General features: G+C 35.9%; 1 protein-coding gene across 2 annotated transcripts; it reads left to right on the plus strand.

Moving 5' to 3' along the window:
- Positions 1-175: 175 nt before the first annotated feature.
- Positions 176-24,551, plus strand: Mdm2 (MDM2 proto-oncogene). Of its 2 annotated transcripts, none has more exons than XM_046430615.2 (12): positions 176-315; positions 817-888; positions 1,031-1,115; positions 4,133-4,207; positions 6,256-6,389; positions 9,571-9,620; positions 11,678-11,745; positions 11,878-11,974; positions 15,264-15,421; positions 18,602-18,757; positions 19,442-19,519; positions 21,488-24,551. In XM_046430615.2, exons 3-12 carry the CDS (start codon positions 1,035-1,037, stop codon positions 22,058-22,060), a joined length of 1,470 nt encoding a protein of 489 aa, XP_046286571.1. In that variant the 5' UTR covers positions 176-315; positions 817-888; positions 1,031-1,034; the 3' UTR covers positions 22,061-24,551. The 2 variants fall into 2 exon arrangements, with proteins under 2 accessions (XP_046286571.1, XP_046286570.1); XM_046430614.2 differs by having other exon boundaries at positions 181-315; positions 720-888.

Genomic DNA, 24,551 nt, shown 5'->3' on the forward strand with positions numbered 1-24,551 from the left:
CGCTCACCGCGGAGCTTAGCTTATGCGGCCCTTGGCTTCTGCGCCGGTCTCTGCGGCCCTGTGTACCGAGGAGAAAATGGAGCCAAAAATTTAACTCGAGGGGCAGCCCTAACCCCTCTAGCCGAGTTCCTGTCGCTTCCGCCGCCAGGAACTATATTTCTCGCGGGACTTAGTGCGTTCAAGCGCCCAGTGGTCTGGGCCGCGAGTGGGATCGTCGCCGAGGCCCAAGCGCTCCGGGTGAAGGAAACTGGGGCGCCTTGAAGGACCCTCCGCGCGCCCCCCCACCTCCAAGCCAAAAGTCCCAGTGTTGAGCAGGTATGGGCCTGGAAAGGAGGGTTCAGTTCTAGTAGTGGGCGGTGAATGGGTCGGTTAGCTGGCTTTGGAGTCCAACCCCTTCCCGCGCGCACCCTTTGTGCTATTCGTGGTGGGGGGCACGTGGCTTCGTGGAGTTTTTGTTGGAAAGAAGCCTGTTTGTCGCCGGCGGCGAAGTGGGCGGGGTTTCGGGCGCGCACTGGAGTGGGGGTGGGGGTGGGGGTGGGGGTGGGGTGGGGGTCTGCTCTGGAGCCCAGGGTAGAGGCCGCAGCCACTGGGGGTTTCCGGGCCCCCGACTGCTCCCGGCTGGGGGTCGGGAGGGTGACAGGTGCCTCTTGGGTTGCCTGTGTGAACCCAGCTCCTAATCTGGGCGAGACTGGGCTGGTTGACTCAGCTTTTCCTCTTAGGCTGGTCAAGTTCGGACACGTTCCGAGACTGTCGTTGGAGGAGCTAAGTCCTGACTTGTCCTACGGCTGAGGCTATTTAAACCATTCCTTTTCCCAGTTGTATTCACTGGCGATTGAAGATAGACACCCGTGTTCACAGACGTGCGGCACATTTTATGTACTGATCCAGGTAAGGATCGACTTGCTAATAATTTTGGTTCATAAGGTATTGTTTAAAGACGTTATCTCCTTTATATATGATTTCGGGTTTTTTCACATGTTTTATTTCAAGTTTTTATCGTGTGTGTATTTTTTTTTTCCCCTACTTGTAGGCCAATGTGCAATACCAACATGTCTGTGTCTACTGATGGTGCTGTAAGCACCTCACAGATTCCAGCTTCGGAACAAGAGACCCTGGTTGGTATTTTTGTCTGAAGTGTTAACTTTTAAAAATAACTTACTTTTTGAGATGATCAAGTAAATGATATAAACCCAAGTTATAGCCAGGCTTTTAAGGTGAAATTTCAGGTATGTAACTTAAATTCTTTCTCAGGGATAATTGTCTGGAGTAAAAGTGAACCAAAAGAATCAGAATTTTCTTAGTCTTTCACAAAATGGAGTGACTTCCATTCTTAAGCATGGGTATTGACATTGTGTTTATGTGACCTACTGTTTTTTTCTAGTTTGACCTGTTGTATTTAACTTTGTGATTTCTAAAAGTCACAAAAATAATTCATACTATTTGTAAAGGTTTTAAGCATTAGAAAAATATATAAAGTAATACTTGAAAATTGCAGTCTTTTCTCCATGTCTCCTTTAAAATTTTTTTATGTGCATATATTAATGTGTGAATTTGAAGCTGTTACTGTTTGTTCTACTGAAACAGGATTAAACCAGAGTTGTTCTATAACTTGTAAAATCTATAGAATTCCTTTTAGTGGCTACATATTATCCTATAGTTGATGGTATACCAGTGCTTTTACCAATAGAGTTTTTTTTGGGGGGGGGGGCAGGTGTCCGTGATTAAAACCAGGACCTTATGCATGCTATGCAAGTGCTCTACCACTGAGCTACATTTCTAGCATTACTGATAGACTTTAAAATTGCCTTTCAATTTTGAGTGTTACAAATAGTACTGCTTTATGTGTGCAACTATTATGTGTTTCTTCTCTGTAAGTTAGAAATAGAACTCTGAGTCCCAAATTATAGGCTGATTGGTAACTTGTTCACCAAAAGATTGTGACAGTTTTTACACCTGCCTACACTAAATTTTACCAGTTGTGTTTTTTTTTTTTTAACTTACATGCAGTTGTACAGTGTTTGTGGGATATAGTGTAATAATTTAATATATATACATGTAATGATCAAATCAAGATAATTAGCATTTCCAGGTCCTTAAACATTTAACAATTGTTGTTTGTAAAATAAATTGTGACCCAGTCTAATTACTATTGACTTTTTGTGTGTGTGTAAAAAGTATGAAGCTGTTGTTCAGATTTATATGTCCCAAGTCTCTGAGGAGGTGGGGCATCTTTTCATTTGTTGAATCACTTGCTTATTCTGGGATTTGACTGGTCTGGTCTGTCCATTTTTCTTTTTTTTTTTTTTTTAATTTGAGTAGTTTTCAGCATTTCTAGAGTATTGAATTTTTGTTGTTTAAAAATAGTCCATTTAATTTGATGTTATCTTTTTCCCATTGAGAACATTGTTTGAAGTTTTATTTGTTAATTGTTGTTGGCTTTTGAATTTTCATATCATTCTTGTCCCAAGATTATGCATGTATCACCTGTAATTTTAATTTTTACATCTAGATCACCACCTGGGGTTTATCTTTTGTTCTTAAATACAAGATTATGGGGTAGGGGATATAGCTCAGAAGGTTGAGTGCTTGCCCTGTATGCTTGAGGCCCTGGGTACTTTTAAGTTTTTCAATTATTAAGTAATTTGTTTTGCTGATTAGCTGGAAATAGGCAGTTTTCTTAAATCTGGTTTTGAGCATTATATCTTAATTGAGCATGCTGTCAGATTTCAGAATCAGGACAGGCCATATTGAAGAGAGGTGTAGAGACACCGGTTTGTATGGTGGTGGCAAATTGTAAAGATTGAGCTTTGCAGAGTTGGATATAGCAATAGGAAAGGAGAAAGAACATAAGCATATTCTCCCCCATGTCAATTATTAATAACACTTGAAAAAACTCTAGAGTCAGGCAAACTATAGCCTTTGGACCAAATTTGTGCTGCTGCCTGTTTTTATAAATAAAAGTTTATTGGGCTGAGCATGGTGACACTTGATTGTAATCCCAACCACTTGGGAGGCTAAGGCAGGAGGATCATAATTCAGGCCAGCCTCAGCAATTTATCCAGCCCCTGTCACAAAATAAAAATAAAGGGCTGGGAGTATAGCTCAGTGATAGAGCAAAATTCCTGGGTTAAATTTCTAGTACTACAATAAATAGATCTTCTATGGATTAGGTTCCTTAATACTGGAGAATTTAAAATAACTAACCCAAGCTGACAAGGATAATTAAGAGCAGATCTGAGAATGTAACTCTTGTCCCTCAACCACAACTTAGCATTTTCTTCCTCGTTGGTTTATATTTCAAGTATATATCTGACAAACAGTTGTTGAACATGTACTACACACCTTAAATCTTTAGGAATCACCTCAAAGATGGACTTTTTTCTCTTGTGTAAATTTGCTTACAGTAAGCTCATTGGATCTCTACTATTTATGATTGTAAGGCAAGCAGCAAATGCTAGAAATAGCTAGAGGAGAAAAGATAGCATGCACTTGGAATTGGATTCACAACTTAGAAATTTGATGATTCCATGATAATTAGCATAATAATTAGTCTCTAACATTTTTTTCTAATCCCCTTAACCATGGTATGTGATATTCAATTTATATAGTCTATTTATTGTATTTAGTAAAACCTTATAACATAGTGTTTGCTACCTTTATTGTTATTTGCTACCTTTTTTTTTAAAAACCAGGGCTGGAAATCCGAGCCTCACATATGCTAGGCAAATGCTCTACCACTCAAACACATCACAGCCCTGCTGCTTTTTTCTTTTTTTGTTGTTATTGTTGGTACCAGGGATTGAACCCAGGGGTGTTTAAACACTGAGCCACATCTCCAGCCCTTTTTATATATTATTTAGAGAGGAACTTGCTAAGTTGCTTAGAGCCTTGCTAAATTGCTGAGGCTGGCTTTGAACTCGTGATCCTCCTGCCTTAGCCTCCTGAGTTGCTCGGATTATAGGCATGCACCACCATGTCTGGCCCCCACCCCCACTTTTTGAGGTCCTAAACTTTGTGAAATCAATAAACATAGTGTTTGTTACCTTATTGTTGTTATTTGCTACTACCTTTACTGACAACTTTATTCTGCATGTGTTTGCTGCAAGGCTTATAGTTTTCTTTTTCTTTGTAGGTTAGACCAAAGCCATTGCTTTTGAAGTTGTTAAAGTCTGTTGGTGCACAAAAAGACACTTACACTATGAAAGAGGTAAGCTGATTTAAGATATAAGGAATGTTTTAATATATGGCCTTCTTTATTTATGGTCATTTGACATACTGTGTAATTAACACATTAAATGCTAATTTAATGAACTAATAAATATGATTAGAGTATAATGAGGAAATGAAGTGATATTTTGATGTGTTTGCCATAAGCATAGTTTGATACTGTGGTTTTTATTGGTGACAAAATCACAGGTACTGCTAATAGTGTTGTGATTTGTTGCCTGTACTCATAATTAAAAACTAAATTTCAGTTTGAATTTAGTGAAAGTAAAGATAGAAATACATATATATATATATATATATATATATATATATATATATATATATATATATGGATTCCCTGAATTTTATCCAAGGACTTCTTGGGCATCCCTGGATCCCAGGTTAAGAACTTATGCACCAGAGATACACAAGTACAATATACTGTACTGAAATTCTGGGCTGGAGGTGAGCCGATTCATGAACATATGTCCTCTTTAATGGCTACAGCATTTCAATCTATTCTCTTGAAGTTTATAGAAGTAAGGTTTTCAGTGAGAGATTGGGCCATTTTGGGCAAAATTTCACTGTGAATGAAATGTTTCCGTTCCCCATCTCTTCCTTTTACTTTGTGGGATATGAATTACTCAAACCACTAAAGATTCTTTTCTTATGACAGGATAGATAGTAGGGCAGGAAGAGATTCCATGCACCACCACGCCTGGCCCTCACCCCCACTTCTGGAGGTCCTAAACTTTGTGAAATTATTAAACATAGTGTTTAATAATTTCTTTCCAGCCACACTTTTATAAATTACCTCAAGGGATATTTGCTAGGACTCTAGATCCTCATTAAGACATAGAATACTTCTGCAAAACTGTTTAGCAGTAACATAGTATAATCCTTCTCTGCCATCTACAAGGAGTTGATTCTAGGTAACCTGCCCCCATCACCCATGTTCAAGTCTCTTATACAAAATAGTGTGTTTTTTGCATATAAGTTATGCAAATCCTCCCATATACGTGAAACATCTCTAGATGACCTATAATACCTCATATCATGGTATTATGTGGTATTGTTAAGGGAATAAGAAATTCTGCTTAGGTTCGATAAATTTTATTTTAGAATAATTTTAACCCATGGTTAGTTGGATCCGTGGTTGCAAAACATACACATTTAGAGGGCTGTGTCTGATGCAGTTTTCAGGTAAAGGATCTTTGTCTAGGATCATATTGGGAAGTGGTGGAAGCCAGATGGGGTAGTAGAAAGTGCACAAGGCTTCGAGTCAGAAGAGGGATCAGTTTCCTCACTTTGTTCCTTTTTTTTTTTTTTTTTGATGCTGGGATTGAACCCTAGGACCTTGGGCATGCTAGCCATATACTGTATTACTGAGCTGTGCTCCAGACCCTTCTTCATTTCTAATACAGTAATAATCATTCTGTGAAATACCAGAAGGATGAGACTATACTTGTTTAAAGTACATTGTAAACTGTAAAACGCTGTACATATTTAGGTGGTTGTTGGGATAATTGAAAAGTATGTTGCCTATTTTGTCTTAATAGAGCACATGGAATATAATATAATAATGGTTCAGGGTCATTTTTATTATTTATTATAGTGTATATTAATATATCTGGATTTATTTAATTGAATTCTCCCAAACTGTTGAGTTGATGTCATTGGTCATTTTCCTGTCTTTCTTTTCTGTGATGACCTCAGAGGCTATTGAGGTGTGTGTTGTTTGTGACTATTTACTAAATGGCACTAGGACACTGCCATATTTTAGTTGATTTGGGGGTGGGAGGTAATTGGTTTCTAAACTTTTGCTGCTTTTTCTATTCTTAAGTGTTAGAACCTCGATAGCTGAGCCAGAGTTAAGATTTGCAAGGAATAAAAAAACACATTTAAGTACAAGATAGTGGTTATTCTACATGGTTATGGATGTGGTTGCTGGTAGTTTAATCCTGTTTGAATAAATGGGATATTAGTTGAATATATTTGAAACCAACTTTTAGTTTTCTTTAATGCTCAGATATCGTATTTCTATTTCAGGTAATATTTTATCTTGGCCAGTATATTATGACTAAACGATTATATGATGAGAAGCAACAACATATTGTATATTGTTCAAATGATCTTCTAGGAGATTTGTTTGGAGTGCCAAGCTTCTCTGTGAAAGAGCACAGGTAAATTCTTCTCTCTAGCTATTATAAAAAGCCAGCTGGGCAAACATTTCAGCTGACCTCCACTCTCACTTCCTATTGTCAGTAATAAATAATTAATGCTGTATATATAAAAGATGCTAATAAGCTGGGTGCGGTGGCGTATGCTTGTAATCCCAGCGGCTCCCGAAGCTGAGATAGGAGGAAAGTGAGTTCAAAGCCATCCTCAGCAATGGCAAGGCAGTAAGCAACTCAGTGAGACCCTATCTCTAAATAAAAAAAAAACAAGGCTGGGGATGTGGCTCAGTGGTCCAGTGCCCCTAAGTTCAATACCAGGTATGTGTGTATAAATTAATCAATCAATCAATCTAGAATTGAGTTTTTCCTTTTTCTTTTTTTAATTTTTAATTGTTTTGGTGGCATGCTGGGTATCAAACGAGGGCTTTTCATGTCTAGGCAAGTACTCTATCATTGAGCTACAGCACCAGCCCTGAAATTGGTTTCTTAGTTCTATAGTATATTGTTGGGGAACATGAACTCTGGACTCTTATAAATCTGTATTTGAGACCTAGCCTGGTCATTTACTAGCAGTGTGAATAGGTAAATTGATCTAACCTCTCTAAGCCTTAGTTTTTTCATTTTTAAAATAGGGATAAGTAAATACCTTGTGTAGAGGTTATAAATAACTCATGAAGAGACATGTTACCAAAAAAAAAATATATATTGTTTGACACATGGAAAGCATTCAGATTGTTAGCTACAATTATATATTTTAAATTATTATTCTGATCACTTCCAAAGGCAGTCTTTATAATCTACTCATTTATTCTTTCAGTATTACTGGGGATTGAACTGCCACTTAAATTTTTTCTCAGCTCTTTAAAATTTTTTAAATTTTATTTTGAATTACGATCATAAGTTTCCCAGGCTGGCCTCAAACTTGTGATCCTTTTGCCTTAGCCTCTCAAATTGCTGGGATTACAGGTGTGTGCCATCATGCCAGGCCAAAGGTAGTCTTTATGCCATCATGTTAATAAAGCTTAAATTTGAATCTCAGTTACTTTGGAAATCAGTTTTATTTTGTGTTTGTTTTTTGTCACATACTACCATTATGGCAGTTAACATTTCCAGAATTATTCTGGGAACTGAAAACTACTTTTTTAGTCATTCGTACCTTTCAAATTTGTTGCAGTTGGTTTAGCCTAGTTGGTCTGTGTTGAGCCTTAGCATTTATGTCTTAGTAAGTGGGATAGATGCTTTTCATTTGCAACAATTCACTAGATTCTACTAATATTTAATGCTCATTAATATAATGATCGGGGGTATATTCAATTGTAGAGAATTTACCTCCCTTGCATAAGATTCTAGGTTTGATCTCTAGCATCACAAGAAAAAAGTAGCTACAAAGATGGAAACTAAATAGAATATTTGTGTCATTAAAACAATTTCATTATAAGCATAATGTATATATTCATTATTGAACACTAGAAAAAGACATAGCTCAAAAAGAGTAGGGGAAAAATTAGTGTAGTTTGTCACCAAAAGCTATTTTTACTTATTTTTAAGTTTTATTTATATTTTAATATGGGGGATTGAACTCAAGGCATGCTAAGAATGTGCTCTACCACTGGGTTATATCCCCAGCTTTCATCTTTGTTTTTTTTAGTTAAACATGGACACAATATCTTTTTTGTTTGTTTGTTTATTTTCCTGTGGTGCTGAGGATCAAACCTAGTGCCTCACATGTTCGAGGCAAGCGCTTTGCCACCGAGCCACAACCCTACCCCTTAATCTCTTTAATATTATAGAACCATCTTTCCATTGGTAAACTCTTATGTTTAATATCCATTCATTGTTATTTTATCCTTGGCCTTGGGATATGAAACTTTGTATGTTTAAGAAATAACTTGATGATTTTGTACCATTTTCAGTATTAAATCTTCTGATAATGTTTGGCGATGTAGTATCTGATATTGAAAGTATAATCTTGAGGTTATGCTTGATTTAAATTCTGATAGGTTGAGAGATCAGAAAATGGGGAAATTACTGACTTGAAAAAAAATTCTTGAATATGAATAAGAATATTGACTTTTTTTGGTTGTTGTTGGTTTAAATTGCTGTTTCAGGAACTGGGGATGTAGCTCAGTGGTATTTTGCAACAAATAACATTGTCTGATCATTAGTTTAAAAACGAAAGAGAAGACTGAATCATGACATCAATGAATACTAGAATAAGAGTTGTCTTTCTCTTGGGTATAATCTCCATGAGGGCAGAGATTTCTCATTCCACAGTGACTAGTTTATAGTATGTTCCCAGTCTGTATTTGAGTGAAGAGGAGGCTCTATTTTTAAATAAATTTTAAATCAAGAAAGAAAATCCATTCATTGACTGTCTAAGTTTGGTAAGAGTCTGGATTATAGGGTTGGGGATAGCTCAGTGGTGGAATACTTGCTTAGCAGGTATGAGACCCTGGGTTCAGTCCTGAGTAACATACAGTCAGGATTATAATCCAATTCCTATATAATTAAAAAATTTTTTTAAAAAATTATGGTACTGGGAATTTAACCCAGGGGTGTTATACCATTGAGCTACATCTGTAGCTCCTTTTATTTTTTTGAGTTACGGCCTTGCTATGTTGCCCAAGCTGACCTCAAACTTGTAATTGTCCTGCTTCAGCCTCCTAAGTAACTGAATGATAGGTGTGTGCCAATATGCTCAGCTTATAAATGGGTTTTATATAACCTATTACTTTCTAAGCAGAGTGCTAGAAATTTGAAAATAAGTATGCTGGGCTGGGGTTTTAGCTCAGTGGTAGGGTGCTAGCCTTGCATGTGGTATGGCACTGGGTTCGATCCTCAGCACCACATAAAATAAAGGTATTGTGTCCATCTACAACTAAAATAAAATTAAAAAAAAATAAATATGCTAACCTACCCTCTGTTTGCATAAGTTGCTGGGGTGATAAAGTCTAAACAAAACTCATGTCAGGAAATGGAGATGTGAATCTTTAAGCTAGAGAAACCTTTGTGATTGTTGAAAATAGCTGTCATCACTATTACTAATTATTTAGTTGTTTTTTAAAATCTAAAAGCCTGCCTGTAATATAATTTGAAAAGTGTCATTTTGAGTATGTGTAGTAGTTCATACAAAATATGTACTTAAATTTTAAAATGTATATCTCTTGATTTTTTTTCTTCTTACAAGGAAAATATATACAATGATCTACAAAAATTTGGTGGTAGTCAATCAGCAGGGTAAGTTAATTTTGAACATCATAAATATAATATTTTGTATTAAGAGCTGAGAGTATGGTTCAATGGGGGAGCACTTGCCTAACATATGTGAGGCACTGGGTTTGATCCCTAGCATGGCAAAAAAAAAAGTTTTGAAGATACTTCTCTGTGCTTATATTTTATAATTGTGATTCTCTTTATATATTCATTTAACTTTTGAAATGGGGTCTTCCTGAGGTACTCAGGATACCCTCAAAGTCACTGTCTTCCTGCTTCAGCCTCCCAATTATCTGGGATTACAGGTGTGCATCACTGCATCTGCCTTTTTATTTTGTTATGGCAGAGATCAAACCCATGGTCCTTATATATGTAGGCAAACACTAGCACTGAGCTATACTCCTAGACTTGATTCTCTTGTTACTTTAATTCTATATTAAATAAAATTATGACAAACTTTAGTAGAAAGAAATAGATGTGAACTAAAATAGTAGGAAGATTCTAATATAAAGTCAAATATCCTATTATATTAGTTTAAATCTTGGGATATCAGGATTTATTTTGAGAGGTAGATAATTTCAAAAGCTCTGCTCAGTGAAGAGGTGTGTCAAACCTTGAGAATCCTGTTGAGATGCTTTGGAAAGGAATATAGTTACTTAGTTTGAACTCTTTGAAAGGATAAGTCTTCTTTTTTGTATTTTCCTTTTTATAGTAGACAAAAGCTTTGTTTCCCTTTTTTTTTTTTTTTTGTAGGTAAATGGCATTTTAATTCCTTCAATTGAAGTTTTTAACTGGTCATATTTGAGTTGCATCTTCCTTTGAGAATCTGATGAAGGCCCTGGGGTTTTGTTTCAGAAAGATGCATATGTAAATAAATATACAGGAGTATGCTGATAAATGTTTAACCCATTTTCCATGGGAGAATCTCTTGATTTGAAGTGGTTGCTGATTCCATGGTGTAAACACTCTCATTTTCAGATTATAAACGTTGAGTTGGGAAGAAATGTACTGTGCTTTTTTTGAGTGTTGTTAGAAGTTGGCTCCAATATGCTATAGCTTTCCAAATGTCCATCCTTGAACTACAATTAAGAAAAGCTCTCAGTAGCTTAGTTTTCAGAATGAATTGACCATTCCCCTGTGATCCCACTATTCTATATTCAGTTTCTTTTGTTTTCTGTTGCTCTGGTTATTTTGTTGTGTTGCACTTTTCTCTTTCCTATCTCATTGAGGTTTGCATTCTGCATCATACAGGATAGTATTTTATTAATATGGTGTTAGTTTGTGTAGAATTGAATACTTACTATACCATAGTCAGGATTTAAAATCCAGAAAAGAATATTACCATCTGATCCAAGAATAAGAGTAATTATTAGGCTGCTGTTTAACAGTGGTTTCCCTGCCTCTATTCTCTCTCTTCTTTTTTACTGTTTTGTCAGAGCAGTTTATCACTGTAATTGAGGGGTTTGATTGTTCTCTGGAGATAATGGATCTGTGAGCTAGGAAATCAGTTTTATTTCTTGAACTAAGTCCCCTTAGTGATGAGTGGCTTCGATACTGTCTTAAGGAAGATTCTGAAGTGTCTACTGGGAGGAATGCAATGACGCACTGCTTGTTGACATCCTTGTGCTGTTGGTCTGACATTAGGACCCTTTACATTTCTGATTGTTTGATTTCTAGTAAAACTGTCCTTAATTTCCTAAAATAGCAACAGTTAGTTTGCATCTGAATGATTTTTCACATGTTATTCCTCAATCTGGAATGTCCTTCCCAGCCAGTCCTATTTCACCTACTCTATTATGAAATCCTTCCTGATTGTTTGCTCCTCAGACCCCCCCTCCCCCACCCCTATCAAATAATCATCGCTTTACCTTCTTTGCTGTTGTATATTCTTTTAATGTGTTTATAATTACTCTTTCAGGTATCTTATATTAAAATTGAGTTCTCATATAACTACATAGCATGTGGATGGCACTTGGAAAGCATTTGTTTAATGTTTATTGAAAGGTTAAATTGTGTATGGGCTTTATGTTGGATAGCTCTTTCTTTCCTAGTTTGTGATTTCCATTTTTATTTTGTCTTAGAACCATCAGATTCCAGCACATTAGTGAGTGAGAACAGGTGTCACCTTGAAGGTGGGAGTGATCAGAAGGTAATTTTTAAATAAATTCATTTTAGTAAAATGTTTCTTGAAAATTGCACAGATACTTATACAAAACAGAATTTTAACTTCCTGGCATTATAAGTTTAAATTGACATATTTTATTTTTTCTTGAATGCTTAGGACCTTGTGCAAGAACTACAAGAAGAGAAGCCTTCATCTTCCTGTTTGGTTTCTAGACCATCTACCTCATCTAGAAGGAGAGCAATTAGTGAGACAGGTATTCATGAATATTTATTTGGTATAGTAAACAGCTGTGTGGTGTTTTCTCTAATGAAATTAGTACTTTTAGGATTAGTGAAATTATTTTGCTGCTTTTGGTTTAGTTGAATGAATTTCTTATTACTTTATTTGGTCTATAGGATAGCAGTTTTAGTAGCATTTAGTAACATTTTTTTTTTTTTTCTGGTTGACAATGGGCACAGTTTACTCCATAATGGGGACAAGGATAAACTTTATTGTAGCCAAAATTCTTAGTTACCATTGTGGTTAATTGTGTGTGTGTGTGTGTGTGTGTGAGAGAGAGAGAGAGAGTGTGAGAGAGAGAGAGAGAGAGAGAGAGTGTGTGTGAGAGAGAGAGAGAGAGAGAGAGAGAGAGAGAGAGAGAGAGAGAGAGACACATATACACAGTGTGGATTGAATCTTGCACATAGAAGGCAAGTGTTCTATCACTGAGCTGTATCTCCCGTCCTTTTTCAAATTTTATTTTGAGACAGGGCCTTGCTGAGTTGTCCGGTTTGCCCTCAGATTTCTCGTCCTCCTGCCTCAGCTTCCCACCACCACACCTGGCAGCAGTTAAATTTTTTTAATAATTATTTTTAATAAGTAAAAAATTTACCATTGGGTTTAAAACAAAGTAAATAGTATCTTAGAATTAAAGAAAATGTTAAAATTGCTGAGAACATTTTTACAGAGAAAAGATAGTGGAGGAAGGGGCTGTTGCCTGATCAAAATTCATAACTAACTGGGCTTAGTGTTGTTGCATGCCTATAATTCCAGCTACTTGGGATGCTAAAGCAGGAGATTTGAAAGTTTAAGGCCAGCCTGGGCAATATATATAAAGTGGTGTGTGTGTGTGTGTCTGTATATATATATGTATATATTTTTTTTTAATTTTTTAAGGTATCAGGAATTGAACTCAGGGGCACTCGACCACTGAGCTACATCCCTTGCCCTTTTTGTATTTTATTTAAAGACAAGGTCTCACTGAGTTGCTTAGTACCTCATTGTTGCTGAGGCTGGCTTTGAACTTGAAATCCTCCTGCCTTAGCTTCCCAAGCCACGGGAATCACAGGTGTGCGCCACCACACTCAGCCAGGCACATAGATTACATTTTAGTTAATCCCATATGATGAAAGATTGCAGTGAACATAGTTTCATATATAAACTTAAATAATTATGTAGGCATTTCTGTAAGATAAATTGCAAATTGTTGTACCATTTTTATATTCCTATGAACAGTGTATAAAAATCTTTCCTCTCAAATCTTAACATTTTTAATTTGTGTTATTCTCATGGGCAAAAAATGATGTCTTATTTCAATTTACGTTTTCTTGCTCAATAGGTAGGAGATTTTTCAAAGTTTCTTAGCCATTTGCATTTCTCTATGACTTTATTTTTCCTATTTCTGAATTTAAAAAAAAATCAAGTCTTTGGAAGGAGGACTTTGTATAATGTGGCTGTATTAGCCATTTTCTATTGTGTATGTTGTAGATATTTTCTTCTAGTTGCCCTCTAGCTTATATTGATGGTATTTTATTTTGCCATGGCAACGTTAACATGGTTTAGTTTTTTTTTTTTTTGTACCGGGGATTGTACCCAGAGGTGCTTAACCACTGAGCCACATCCCCAGACCTTTTTATTTTTTAGTTTGAGACAGGGTCTCACTAGGTTACTTAGGGTTTTGCTAAGTTGCTAAGGCTGGCTTTGAACCTGCCTCAGCCTCCTGAGTTGCTGGGATTATAGGTGTATGCTGCCACTCTGCTTTGTCTTTTTTCTTTTTCCTTTTTTTGGTGCTGGGGATACTGAACCCAGGGACCAGGGACTTGTGCACTCTCCTTGGATGTTTTTCCATTGAGCTACACCTTAGCTCCTCTGGTCTCCTCTTTTTTTTTTTTTGTATTTTTTCAGTTATGTATGGACACACTATCTTTATTTTGTTTACTTATTTTTATGTGGTACTGAGGATCGAACCCAATGTTACATGTGTAAGGCAAGTGCTCGCCACTAAGCCACAACTCTAGCCCTGTGGTCTGCTCTTGATATTGATACTTTCTTGAGTGCTTTGCAGTGTTATACTTCCCCATCCTGTATTAAAAGAATATTTTCTTGGGCTGGAGATGCAGCTATTAGCATGCTTCCCCATCCTATATTAAAAGAATATTTTCTTGGGCTGGAGAGTGCTATTAGCATGCTTGATGGAAAAAAAAAATGTTTTCTTAGGTTTTTGAATAGTTTTGTTGTATATGTTTGGCTTTTTGATCTATTTAGATTTTTTTTTTTTTTTCTCTTTTGCTAGGCTGGGTATGGAACTCAAGCCCTAACATGTACTAGGCAAGTGCTCTACCAGTGACCTATACTATTTCAATATCTGATATCTCATTCATGTCTGGCAGATTTGACTAGCACTCTTGACTTTTTATTTTTAAGTTAGAGAAAATTTATTATTTAAAGTGAAAGTTTTCACTGGTGTTGAAAATACAGGGTACCTGACATGCTGTTGTTGTGTCTGTAGTCCCAGCTACTCTGGAGATTGAGGCAGGAGAATTGCTTGAGTTGGGGAATTTGGTGCTAGCCTGAGCAATGTAGTGAGACTCTGTCTCTTAAATACAGAATAAAGCAGGGTATTGATGAAACTGAACCATAAAGAATACCTTCTGGATCCTCAGCACTACAAAAACAAAAAAAAAACTCTTCTGTGCTGAGTAATTGAGCACTTGCGTTCAATCCCTAATACTGTAAAAGGCCACTACCAACAAAAACTCCCAAATGCCTTCTATGCAAATTAGACATTATTGGTTTTTTTAAGAAAAAGAAAGAAAAGAAATCTTACTTCCTAAAGTTTAGACAGAAAAATCATAATTGCTTGATTAGTAAATGCTTTTGATGGATTAAAGTTATTGTGACTTATGGAGGCAAATTTCTTGAAGATGGGAAAACTTATAAAAATATGCCCTGGGCTGAGGCTGTGGCTCTGGCTCAGTGGCAGAGCGCTTGCTTCACACATGTGAGGTATTGGGTTCAATCCTCAGCACCATATAAAAATAAACAAAACAAAGATATTATGTCCATGTGTAACTAAAAAAATATTTTAAAAAATGCACTGCTATAACTTTTTAGGTGGACAGATCTAGTGAAAATGTTGACTATTGAAACATTAATAGTAATTTATCATTTTTTTCTGTTTAATTTCATCAATACTATATGATAGACATGCTAAAGACATTTCAATTTTAAATCAATCCTACAGTACATAAATTTAATCATCCTCTTTTTCCTTCCATATCCAGAAGAAAATTCAGATGAATTATCTGGTGAACGACGAAAGCGTCACAAATCTGATAGTATTTCCCTTTCCTTTGATGAAAGCCTGGCTCTGTGTGTAATAAGGGAAATATGTTGTGAAAGAAGCAGTAGCAGTGAATCAATAGAGACTCCATCAAATCCGGTAATACTCTTGTTTCAAATAAAATAAAGTTCTTGTATTTTAAATGTAGGCCTGACAATCATAATAAGCATACAGATAGAATGCACATGTATGGTGTGATGTTGCTACTGAACACGGGGAAATTTAACTTTCAAATATAATTATTACATAGATTTCCCACCTCTAACTCCAGGTTTGGGGAGAGGGTGAAAGATAATGGAATAACTCTGGTAAGGGTGAAGTAGTACGAATATTCATAGTTTTTAATGTTGCCCTATATTAGAGAGTCTTTGTGAACTACTACCCTAATAGTAAATTCATATATGTTGGAGTATAGTCTAAGAATATGAAAGTTGTACTTTTTTAAAAATAAGGAAACAAGACTATAAGTTTAGTTCAATTATGTTTCTTGGGTTTCTAAGGCAAATTTATCTTGAATATTTAGAGTTAAAATGTTTTTTATTCTCAGTGGTACAGTGCTTGCCTCGTGCAAGGCCATATATTCAATCCCCAGCACTGCAAACAAAACAAAGCCCTAAACTTTCATTATAGCCATTAACAAATAAGTTAGCATAGTCTGAACTTAATATTTGCTATATACATAGATCTAGACATCAGGGAATGTCTGTCAGATCCCTGAAGTGTCGGTTCAGTATTGCATGGATGATTAGAGTGTCAGTATTTTTTTTTTTTTTTTTTGGTACTGGGGATTGAACCCAGGGGCACTTAACCACTGAGCCACATCCCCAATCTTTTTTATTTTGAGCAGGGTCTCACTAAGTTGCTTAAGACTTTTTGGTTGCTGAGGCTGGCTTTGAACTTTTAGTCCTCCTGCCTTAGCTTCCCGAGTCCCTTGGTGGTGTGCCACTGTGCCTGGTTGGTAAGAGTATCAGTACTTTCTAATACTAATAGAAAATTCCAATGTTCCATTTGTTAAGCATTTTGATAAATGGAATTTTTAAAATTTTGAGACAGGGTCTTGCTTGTTAAATTGCCTAGACTGACCTCAGATGTGTAGTCCTCTTGCCTTAGCCTCCAAAGTAGCTGGGATTATATACACATGAGTCACTGTGCCTGGCTTATTTTATAGTTCTCTAGAAGATGTAGGAGATTGAACCAGTTATGATAATAATCCTATTCTTACATTTTATGTGTTCTTGTTACTTCTGTATTTGCTTTTTTTCTTCCAAAACAGTGATTATAGGAGTATGTTTGTGTCTTCCAGAGTATTTAACAGAGCTGTTACTCATGTCAGCCACTAGGTGGCATGAGCTCCTGCTCAGTATGAGAAGCAAGTTTTTAAGGGCCATTGGTTTCTACCATAGTTTCTAAACTCTTACCATAACAATAAGTGGCCATAGATAACAGGTAAACAAATTGGCAAACCATGTTTGTTAAAACTTTATTTGTTAAAATAGATTTGTAATATCCCACAGTGCAGACCGTTGCCACAGAATGTGCTTTCTAAGATTTAATTTTTTTCTTGTGATTTACTCCCTCATAATAGTTGTTCACTAAAGATTAGTTAATTGAAGACTAGTTAATTGAAGGGGGTCACTTTATTAGATAAGTTATATACTCTAACCTGATTCTCTTTAGATCTCTTTAAGATGCATCAAGCTGATGAATGTTACTTTTTCTACTATTTTTCTAACATCACATTAAAAAAATATTTTGACCTTAGAGATTGTAAAATAATATCCACTGTTTAGTTTTGTTTTAAAAAATGGGCTCAGTCCTGTAATGCTAGCTATTCATAGGAGGCTGGGGAAGGAGTATCCCAAGTTCTAGGCCAACTTAATAAGACTTTGTCTTAAAATAAAAAAGGACTGGGGATGTAGCTCAATAGTAAAGCGCTTGCCCAGCATTCATGAGGCCCTAGGTTCAGTCCCTGGTACTGCAGGGGAAAAACAAAAAGAAATGATAGAGCTATTAAAGATCATTTAGTCTAAACTCCTTTTAGAGTAACTATAGCCTTTAGGAGTTAAATGATGCGTCAAGGTTAAATGGCTGCTTGGTGGCAAATCAAGAATAATATCTATATCCAGGCTTCCTAGACCAATATACTTTTAAAATTTGTAGCCCTCTGCTTAGTGTGTTGCTACCCTCAGCCATGGACAACAAATATTAAGGACCTGAAGGTCTTATTAGGTTACATAATTTATTAAAACGTGAATGAGCCTGGCAAGTGGTATACACTTGTAGTCCCATCAACTCTGGAGGCCAAGGCAGGAGGATCACAAATTTGAGGCCAGCATCAGCAACTTAGCAAAGCCCTAAGCAACTTAGACTCTATCTCAAAATAAAAAGGGCTGGGGATGCGGCTCAGTTGTTAAGCACCCATGGGTTCACTCCCTGGTACCAAAGAAAGAAGAAGAAAAATTAACTTAAATGAGGAATTAAATACAGATACATAATTTTAAAAAATAAATTTAAAAAATTAAATCTGGAAGCTCTTCAAAACAAATTATTTTCAAAATTCATTAAAAATCACCAATACTAAGTTTGTATTTGTGTAAATATGTCTGTCTAGCATTCTACCAATCTGAATATATAAAGATGATTAAGACAGGTCTTAGCTCTCAAAATTGCTATAATTCAGATGACAAACATGCAGTTGTCTTGCATAATTTATGTGTATCAGTAATATACAAGTAGTAAAGATAATTCAAAGTGTCAGAGCTCTTTCAGTTGGCAGAGATTTAGCCAAAGAAGGATGAGTATGATTTAGAAACTATGAAATTATTTCTAGTTAAGGAGAGTGAGTCAGTCAAGACCAGTTTAGGAAACAGTCTCTGAGTGTCCTTCTTTAGTAAAGGAGGAGGAGTGCCTAGTTGGAGAGGAATGAAATATTAATATTATACTAGATGTACCTTCACTGCAAAGGGATTTTAAATGCCTTTTTTCTCTGATATTTTTTCTTTTAAAGTTGTTGATAGACCTTTATTTTATTTATATATGGTGCTGAGAATCAGACCCAGTGCTTCACACATGCTAGGCAAGTGCTGTACCACTTAGCTACAACCTCAGCCTAGTAATGGGCTTTTTGAACAGGGAAAATAATACTAATAACTTTGAACCTTAGTCTAGATTACGTTGGATATACGGGATGGATCTGAGGAGGAAAAAAGGCACAGGGATGAGTCAGGAAGTTGTTACAGAGGCCAAGATACATATATTAATTTTGTTTTTTCCCCTTAGGATATTGAAGATGGTGTGAGTGAACATTCCAGTGATTGGTTGGATCAGGACTCAGTTTCAGATCAATTTAGTGTAGAATTTGAAGTTGAGTCTCTTGATTCAGAGGATTATAGCCTTAGTGAAGAAGGACAAGAACTCTCTGATGAAGATGATGAGGTATTTTCTTTAATTATATTAGAAAGTTGTTAAATATTTTGCATATTAATTGACTTTGCTTAAAGATGTAATACATTTAGATTGAAATCCTTGTCTCTCGATTTGTTCAAATTAGAATATTGGTTTGTGGACTTGAGCTTACCTATTTCCTTATTGTCTCATTTTTGAATTACTAATGCCAAGAACTCAATAGACCATAATAAGCATTCTTGTAATGGTCTATATTTTAAAATATTGAATTAATTTCCTACCTTTTAATTCTAACTTACTTTTTATAAAAATAAAACATCGCAGAGTCCAGGGTTACCCCTATATTTATCTATTGACTTTTTCCATGGTGGGTGAGGATTTAATTGCTATGAAATTATTTCTAGTTAAGGAGAGTGAGTGAGTCAAGACCAGTTTAGGAAACTGTTTTTCTTGTTTGTACTTGCTGCATTTGACCTTTGTTTGTCTCAGAATTTCTTGCCTCTGTGTGTGTGTGCGCGTGTGGGCGCATGCATTCTGTGGATTGAACCCAATGCATTACATGTGCTAGGCATGTGCTTTACTGTTGCTATACCCTCAGTCTCAGAATTCTTATATATAGTAGTAGTGTATACTATCTGTTTAGGACTTACTAAGAAACTTTCCTGGTAGAATAGAAAAGGTGATGAATTGACACTAATGAATTTACTTTATTAGGTGTATCGAGTTACTGTGTATCAGGCAGGGGAAAGTGATACAGATTCATTTGAAGAAGATCCTGAAATTTCCTTAGCTGTAAGTATTTATCTGCTTCTTTAAGGAATTAAAAAAATATATACCAAGGTCAAGATTAGAAGAATATATCTAACCTACTTCATGAAATGGGGTGATTTAAGTTAAAACTTAAAGTCTAATGGTTAAAAGTATTTTTCTTTAATTTGTTATGGTGAACTCTGGTACTACATTTGTTTAGTTTTATGTGGGGAGTTAGAACTTTTTTATATTTTGAACTCTTTTTGAAGCACCACCCTGCTTTTGCAAGACCTTTAGTTTTATTTTGCTTTTTGTTTTTGCAGTACTGGAGATTGAACCCAGGAGCACTCTACCATGAGTTATGTTCCCAATGTTTGTTTTGTTTTTTGTTTTTTTTTTTTTTGGTGAGACAGGGTCTTGCAAAATTGCCAAGACTAACCTCAAACTTGCAATTCTCTTGCCCCAGCCTCTGCAGTGACTGGAGTTATAGGCATGTACCATTGCATCCAGCAAGACCTTTAGTTTTAGTTTAGGAGGTAACGGTAGCCACCTTTGACAACAGAGAACCAATGTAGGAGAATGAATAATCTCCACTCTTGTTGCTACTGTGTTAGGTCATTTGACAGGCAATCTAACTTGTTATATTATTCACGTCCAATAGGAAGGACTTCTTAAAGCAAATTTCACATGTAAAATGTCCTCAGGCAAGACCATGCTTCAGTTAAGGCAAGGAGACAAGGAGTTATTCATTATTCAGTAAGAGGTGTGGTGAGGGGGAGTTTATCATCCCAAGTGAGTCAGGCCTCAAGAAGTTAGGGTAAGGGAGAAGCACTGAGCAGTTAAGAGAGAAGAGAATACAGGAGAGGGTAGACAAGTACAGGGTATACATTTGGGGTTGTATCCAAGAATGGTAGTCTTTACCTGGCAGTGGCTGCTGACAAGAATGATTTTTAAAAAGCATTTCCTTTGTGTATGGAGTTAGGGAACACTCAGTTGAATCATGGTTTTAGAGCACATCTTAGAGTCCTAGTCACTGATGGTTTGGGTGACTTTTCTTTAGGAAAGGCAGATTTCATGTAGATTGATTAGGTAGACTAGGTACAACAGTGTCCAGGATTGAGCCTTTAAGGGAGTGGATACAGGCCTCAGTACAGAAGAAAACATCCTTAACTAAATGAACCGCTGTGACTGTGTCTTCGAAAAGGTATTGCTGGCCTTGTAAAATGAGTTAGGCACAGCTGGGAGTGGTGGTGCACACCTGTAATTCCAGTGGTTCCAGGAAGCTGAGGCAGGAAGATCCCGAGTTTAAAGCCAGCCTCAGCAAAAGCTAGGTGCTTAAGCAACTCGGTGAGACCCTGTCTCTAAATTAAAAAGGGATGGGGATGTGGCTTAGTGGTCAAGGGCCCCTGAGTTCACTCCCTGGTACCAAAAAAAAAAAAAACTTCATAGATACACAGTTAATATAATATATATTTTAGGTACTCTAAAATATAATAACATATTTTTAATTTTGGGGTTTTTCAGCATGATAAGGCTAAAAAAAGTACTTATTAAGTACATGAAGAGAGAACACATATTGACATTCCCTGCCACCCCACAGTGCTGGGTATTGAACCCAGTACTTTGTACATGTTAGGCAAGTACTCCCATTGAGCTACATCCCCATCCCAGTGTTGACTCTTTTTCTTTTTTAAATTGTTGTCTCTCTGAAGTGTGCAGTATGTTTGTTTGTTTGTTCCTGGTGCTGGGGGTCAAACCCAGGGTCTGTAGTCAAACATGAACATTCATCATCTCAATTACATGGGTGGGTAAAAGTACCTAAAATCTCTCAGTGAATTTCCAATATTTGATAATAACTATATTTGTCTTGCACATATTTACTATTTTATGTAAAACAAATGCTGAAAATTGAACTGTGATACATTTTACCTTAATTATATCAGTCACCAGCATTGTTATGATTAGTAATTAAAGGGTTACAGAAATTAATTTTGTATTTCTTCATTGAAGGACTATTGGAAATGTACTTCATGCAATGAAATGAATCCTCCCCTTCCACCACATTGCAATAGATGTTGGACCCTTCGTGAGAACTGGCTTCCTGAAGATAAAGGGAAAGAAAAAGGGGAAATTTCTGAGAAAGCCAAATTAGAAAGCTCAACGCAGGCAGAAGAGGGCTTGGATGTGCCTGATGGTAAAAAAATTACAACAAATGATTCCAAAGAATCATGTTTTGAGGAAAATGATAAGATCACACAAGCCTCCCAGTCACAAGAAAGTGAGGACTATTCTCAGCCATCAACTTCAAATAGCATTATTTATAGCAGTCAAGAAGATGTCAAAGAGTTTGAGAAGGAAGAAACACAAGACAAAGAAGAAAGTATGGAATCTAGTTTCCCCCTTAATGCCATTGAACCTTGTGTGATTTGCCAAGGTCGACCTAAAAATGGTTGCATTGTTCATGGTAAAACAGGACATCTTATGTCATGCTTCACATGTGCAAAGAAGCTGAAGAAAAGGAATAAGCCCTGTCCAGTGTGCAGACAACCAATTCAAATGATTGTGTTAACTTATTTCAACTAGCTGCCTTGTCATAAAAGTAGAATTATATATTTCTAGTTATAACCCTAAATATTTTGACCCTATGGATTTTATTTTTACTTATTACATTTATAAGAGCAAGAAACTCAAACTGCTTAGATTTCTTGGTAATGTAATTTTTACCTTGGGAGGAAAAGTAGTTAGTATGTATTGCCTTCTAAGAAAGTTTCCCTTCTGTTTATATTTTATATTTGGGTTTTTAATACAATTTACATTAGATATATATAGCTCATTTTTTTACCCTCACCCCTCATTTTAAATAATTTCAACTCTCTTAAGTGAGAAGTACCTAATTTTCTTTTTTTAAAAAAATATGACATTTAAATGAAATTACTTAGTACTTTTCATGTAAGGAGAAAAATATGTATAAGAAACATAATATTTAAATTTTAGATACTCTGTGCTGGATGTGGTGATCCACACCTGTAATCCTAGTAATGAAGCTGAGGTAGAAGGATTGCAAGTTCAAGGCCAGCTTCACCAATTTAGAAAGATTCTGTTTTGAAATTAAAAATAAAAAGGGCTGGGGATGTAGCTCAGTGGTTAAGTACCTGGGTTCAGTCCCTGGCACCAAAAAATAATTTTTAGATACTCTGAAAGTTTCTGATCTTTTTCATAAGTTCTTTCATAAGTTAATAGTTATATTTGGTGCTATGTAAATAAAAATAAACTTATTCTACAGCCTCTGTTTCCTATAAGTTGAAAAGTGATTCTAAGACACTTTGAAACACCTTTTGGACTAGGTTATATGGTTCTTAATAGTTTCCTAGGTTTCAGAATTTGGTTTAAGGCTTGTTTTAGAAACCAGTGAATTCAGAAGTTTGATAAACAACTGTTTATTAAAACTAGCTGGAAAAGTTGTAACTTTTTTTGAATTATCCAGAAATTGTGCATCACTTTTCTTCAAGAAAGACAGGGTAAGGGGCTGGGTGGGATTGTGGCTCAGCAGTAGAGCACTTGCCTAGTACATGGGAGGCCCTGTGTTCAATCCTCAGCATCACATAAAAATAAATAAAGATATTTAAAAAAAAAAGAGACAGGGCCAGAGCTTTGAATTCTAAAATTATCTCTCAGTCTATATAAAGTAACTTGATTATAATTAATCTTAAGCAAAAATAATCACCTTAATTTAAAGTCTTAAGTACTTATTTTTACTCATGTGTGACAATTGTACATACTCAAAGGAGGGCATTAAAAAACCTGGATTGTAAATTTAGAATGGAACCAAAGGATAATTTTGTACAGCTAACTACTAACAATACATTGTTGATTTAAACTTCAAAAACAGAATCACTCGTACCTCCGTGACTTACCCATCTGTATACATATATAAGTAGCAAACAAATGTCTACTTTAGCTTTAGGGAAGTTCCAAAACACAATAAAACTTTATTAATTTGGAATTTATAAGACTAGGGAAGAACTAAGAATAATCCATCCTTTCTGAGGCGAGTCCGTAAATGACACACATTTATATGTATGCAGTGAATTCTGTTTACTCAACATTCATCCTTGAGAGTGGAATCCTTTGTATGTACATTGATTACTAACGTCTCTACATTTTTATGTTTAGTATACTATTTATTGATTTACAAATAAACAATTTATTAAATGTTTTAAGAATGGTTTCAAGAATGTGATTATTGGATTTTGCATGCAATTTTTCATAATAGCCTGTATGGGTAATCAGAGGCACAGATCTCAATGTTCTTTTTGGAGTCACCGTGCCATCCTACTTTGAAAGTATATTGCAGTTTGGAGTCTCTGAGACAGATCAAACATTGCAGGTTAGTAGGGGTAGAAATTGCTGTTTTCTTTAGTGCTGCACACTTGGGTCAGCACATGGCAGTCTGGCTTAAGTGGTTTCTAATAAATAATAGTGAATGATCTAACAATTATAGTTGCCTTTTTACTTATCTGGTCATGTATGACTATGTAAACATGTTCTCTGCTGGGATTGAACCCAGGACCTTGTGCATGTGAGTCAAGTGCTCTACCACTGACTACCATAGGCATGTGCCTGGCTTTCTGTGGTTATTTTTGGAACTAAAGTCCACAATGCCAGGAACTTTTTAATGGTAATGTGTTGATGTAGGTGTTTAGTACAAATTTATTAAATGCCTTGGGACCTGAATCTTGAAGCTGGCAAGAGTATGTGGGCCCTACACCCAGAGGGGTAACTCTTGGCAATATTTAGCTTAGGTTTTTGCAATTTCTAATAAGTGTTTTAATTAGTGTGTGGGTCTACCAAGTTAATCATGGCATTGTATTGTGAAAAGTTTATAGTTGAAGCTTATGGTTGGATGCTAATTTGGTTTTTAGTGTTTACAAAAAATGTCCTCAGTTTAAAAAATACCAGTTCATGCGGCCTGGGGGTGTGTTTCGTGGTAGAGCACTTGCCTAACGTGTGAGGTGTGAGGTTCCTTGTTTGATTCCCAGCACTGAGGGGAATAAATTAAAAGTTTGTGTCCATA

This window comes from Marmota monax, unplaced genomic scaffold (genome assembly GCF_021218885.2).
Source record: "Marmota monax isolate L192 unplaced genomic scaffold, Marmota_monax_Labrador192_F-V1.1 WCK01_AAM20220418_F8-fsc00056, whole genome shotgun sequence".
NCBI classification, from domain to species: domain Eukaryota; kingdom Metazoa; phylum Chordata; class Mammalia; order Rodentia; family Sciuridae; genus Marmota; species Marmota monax.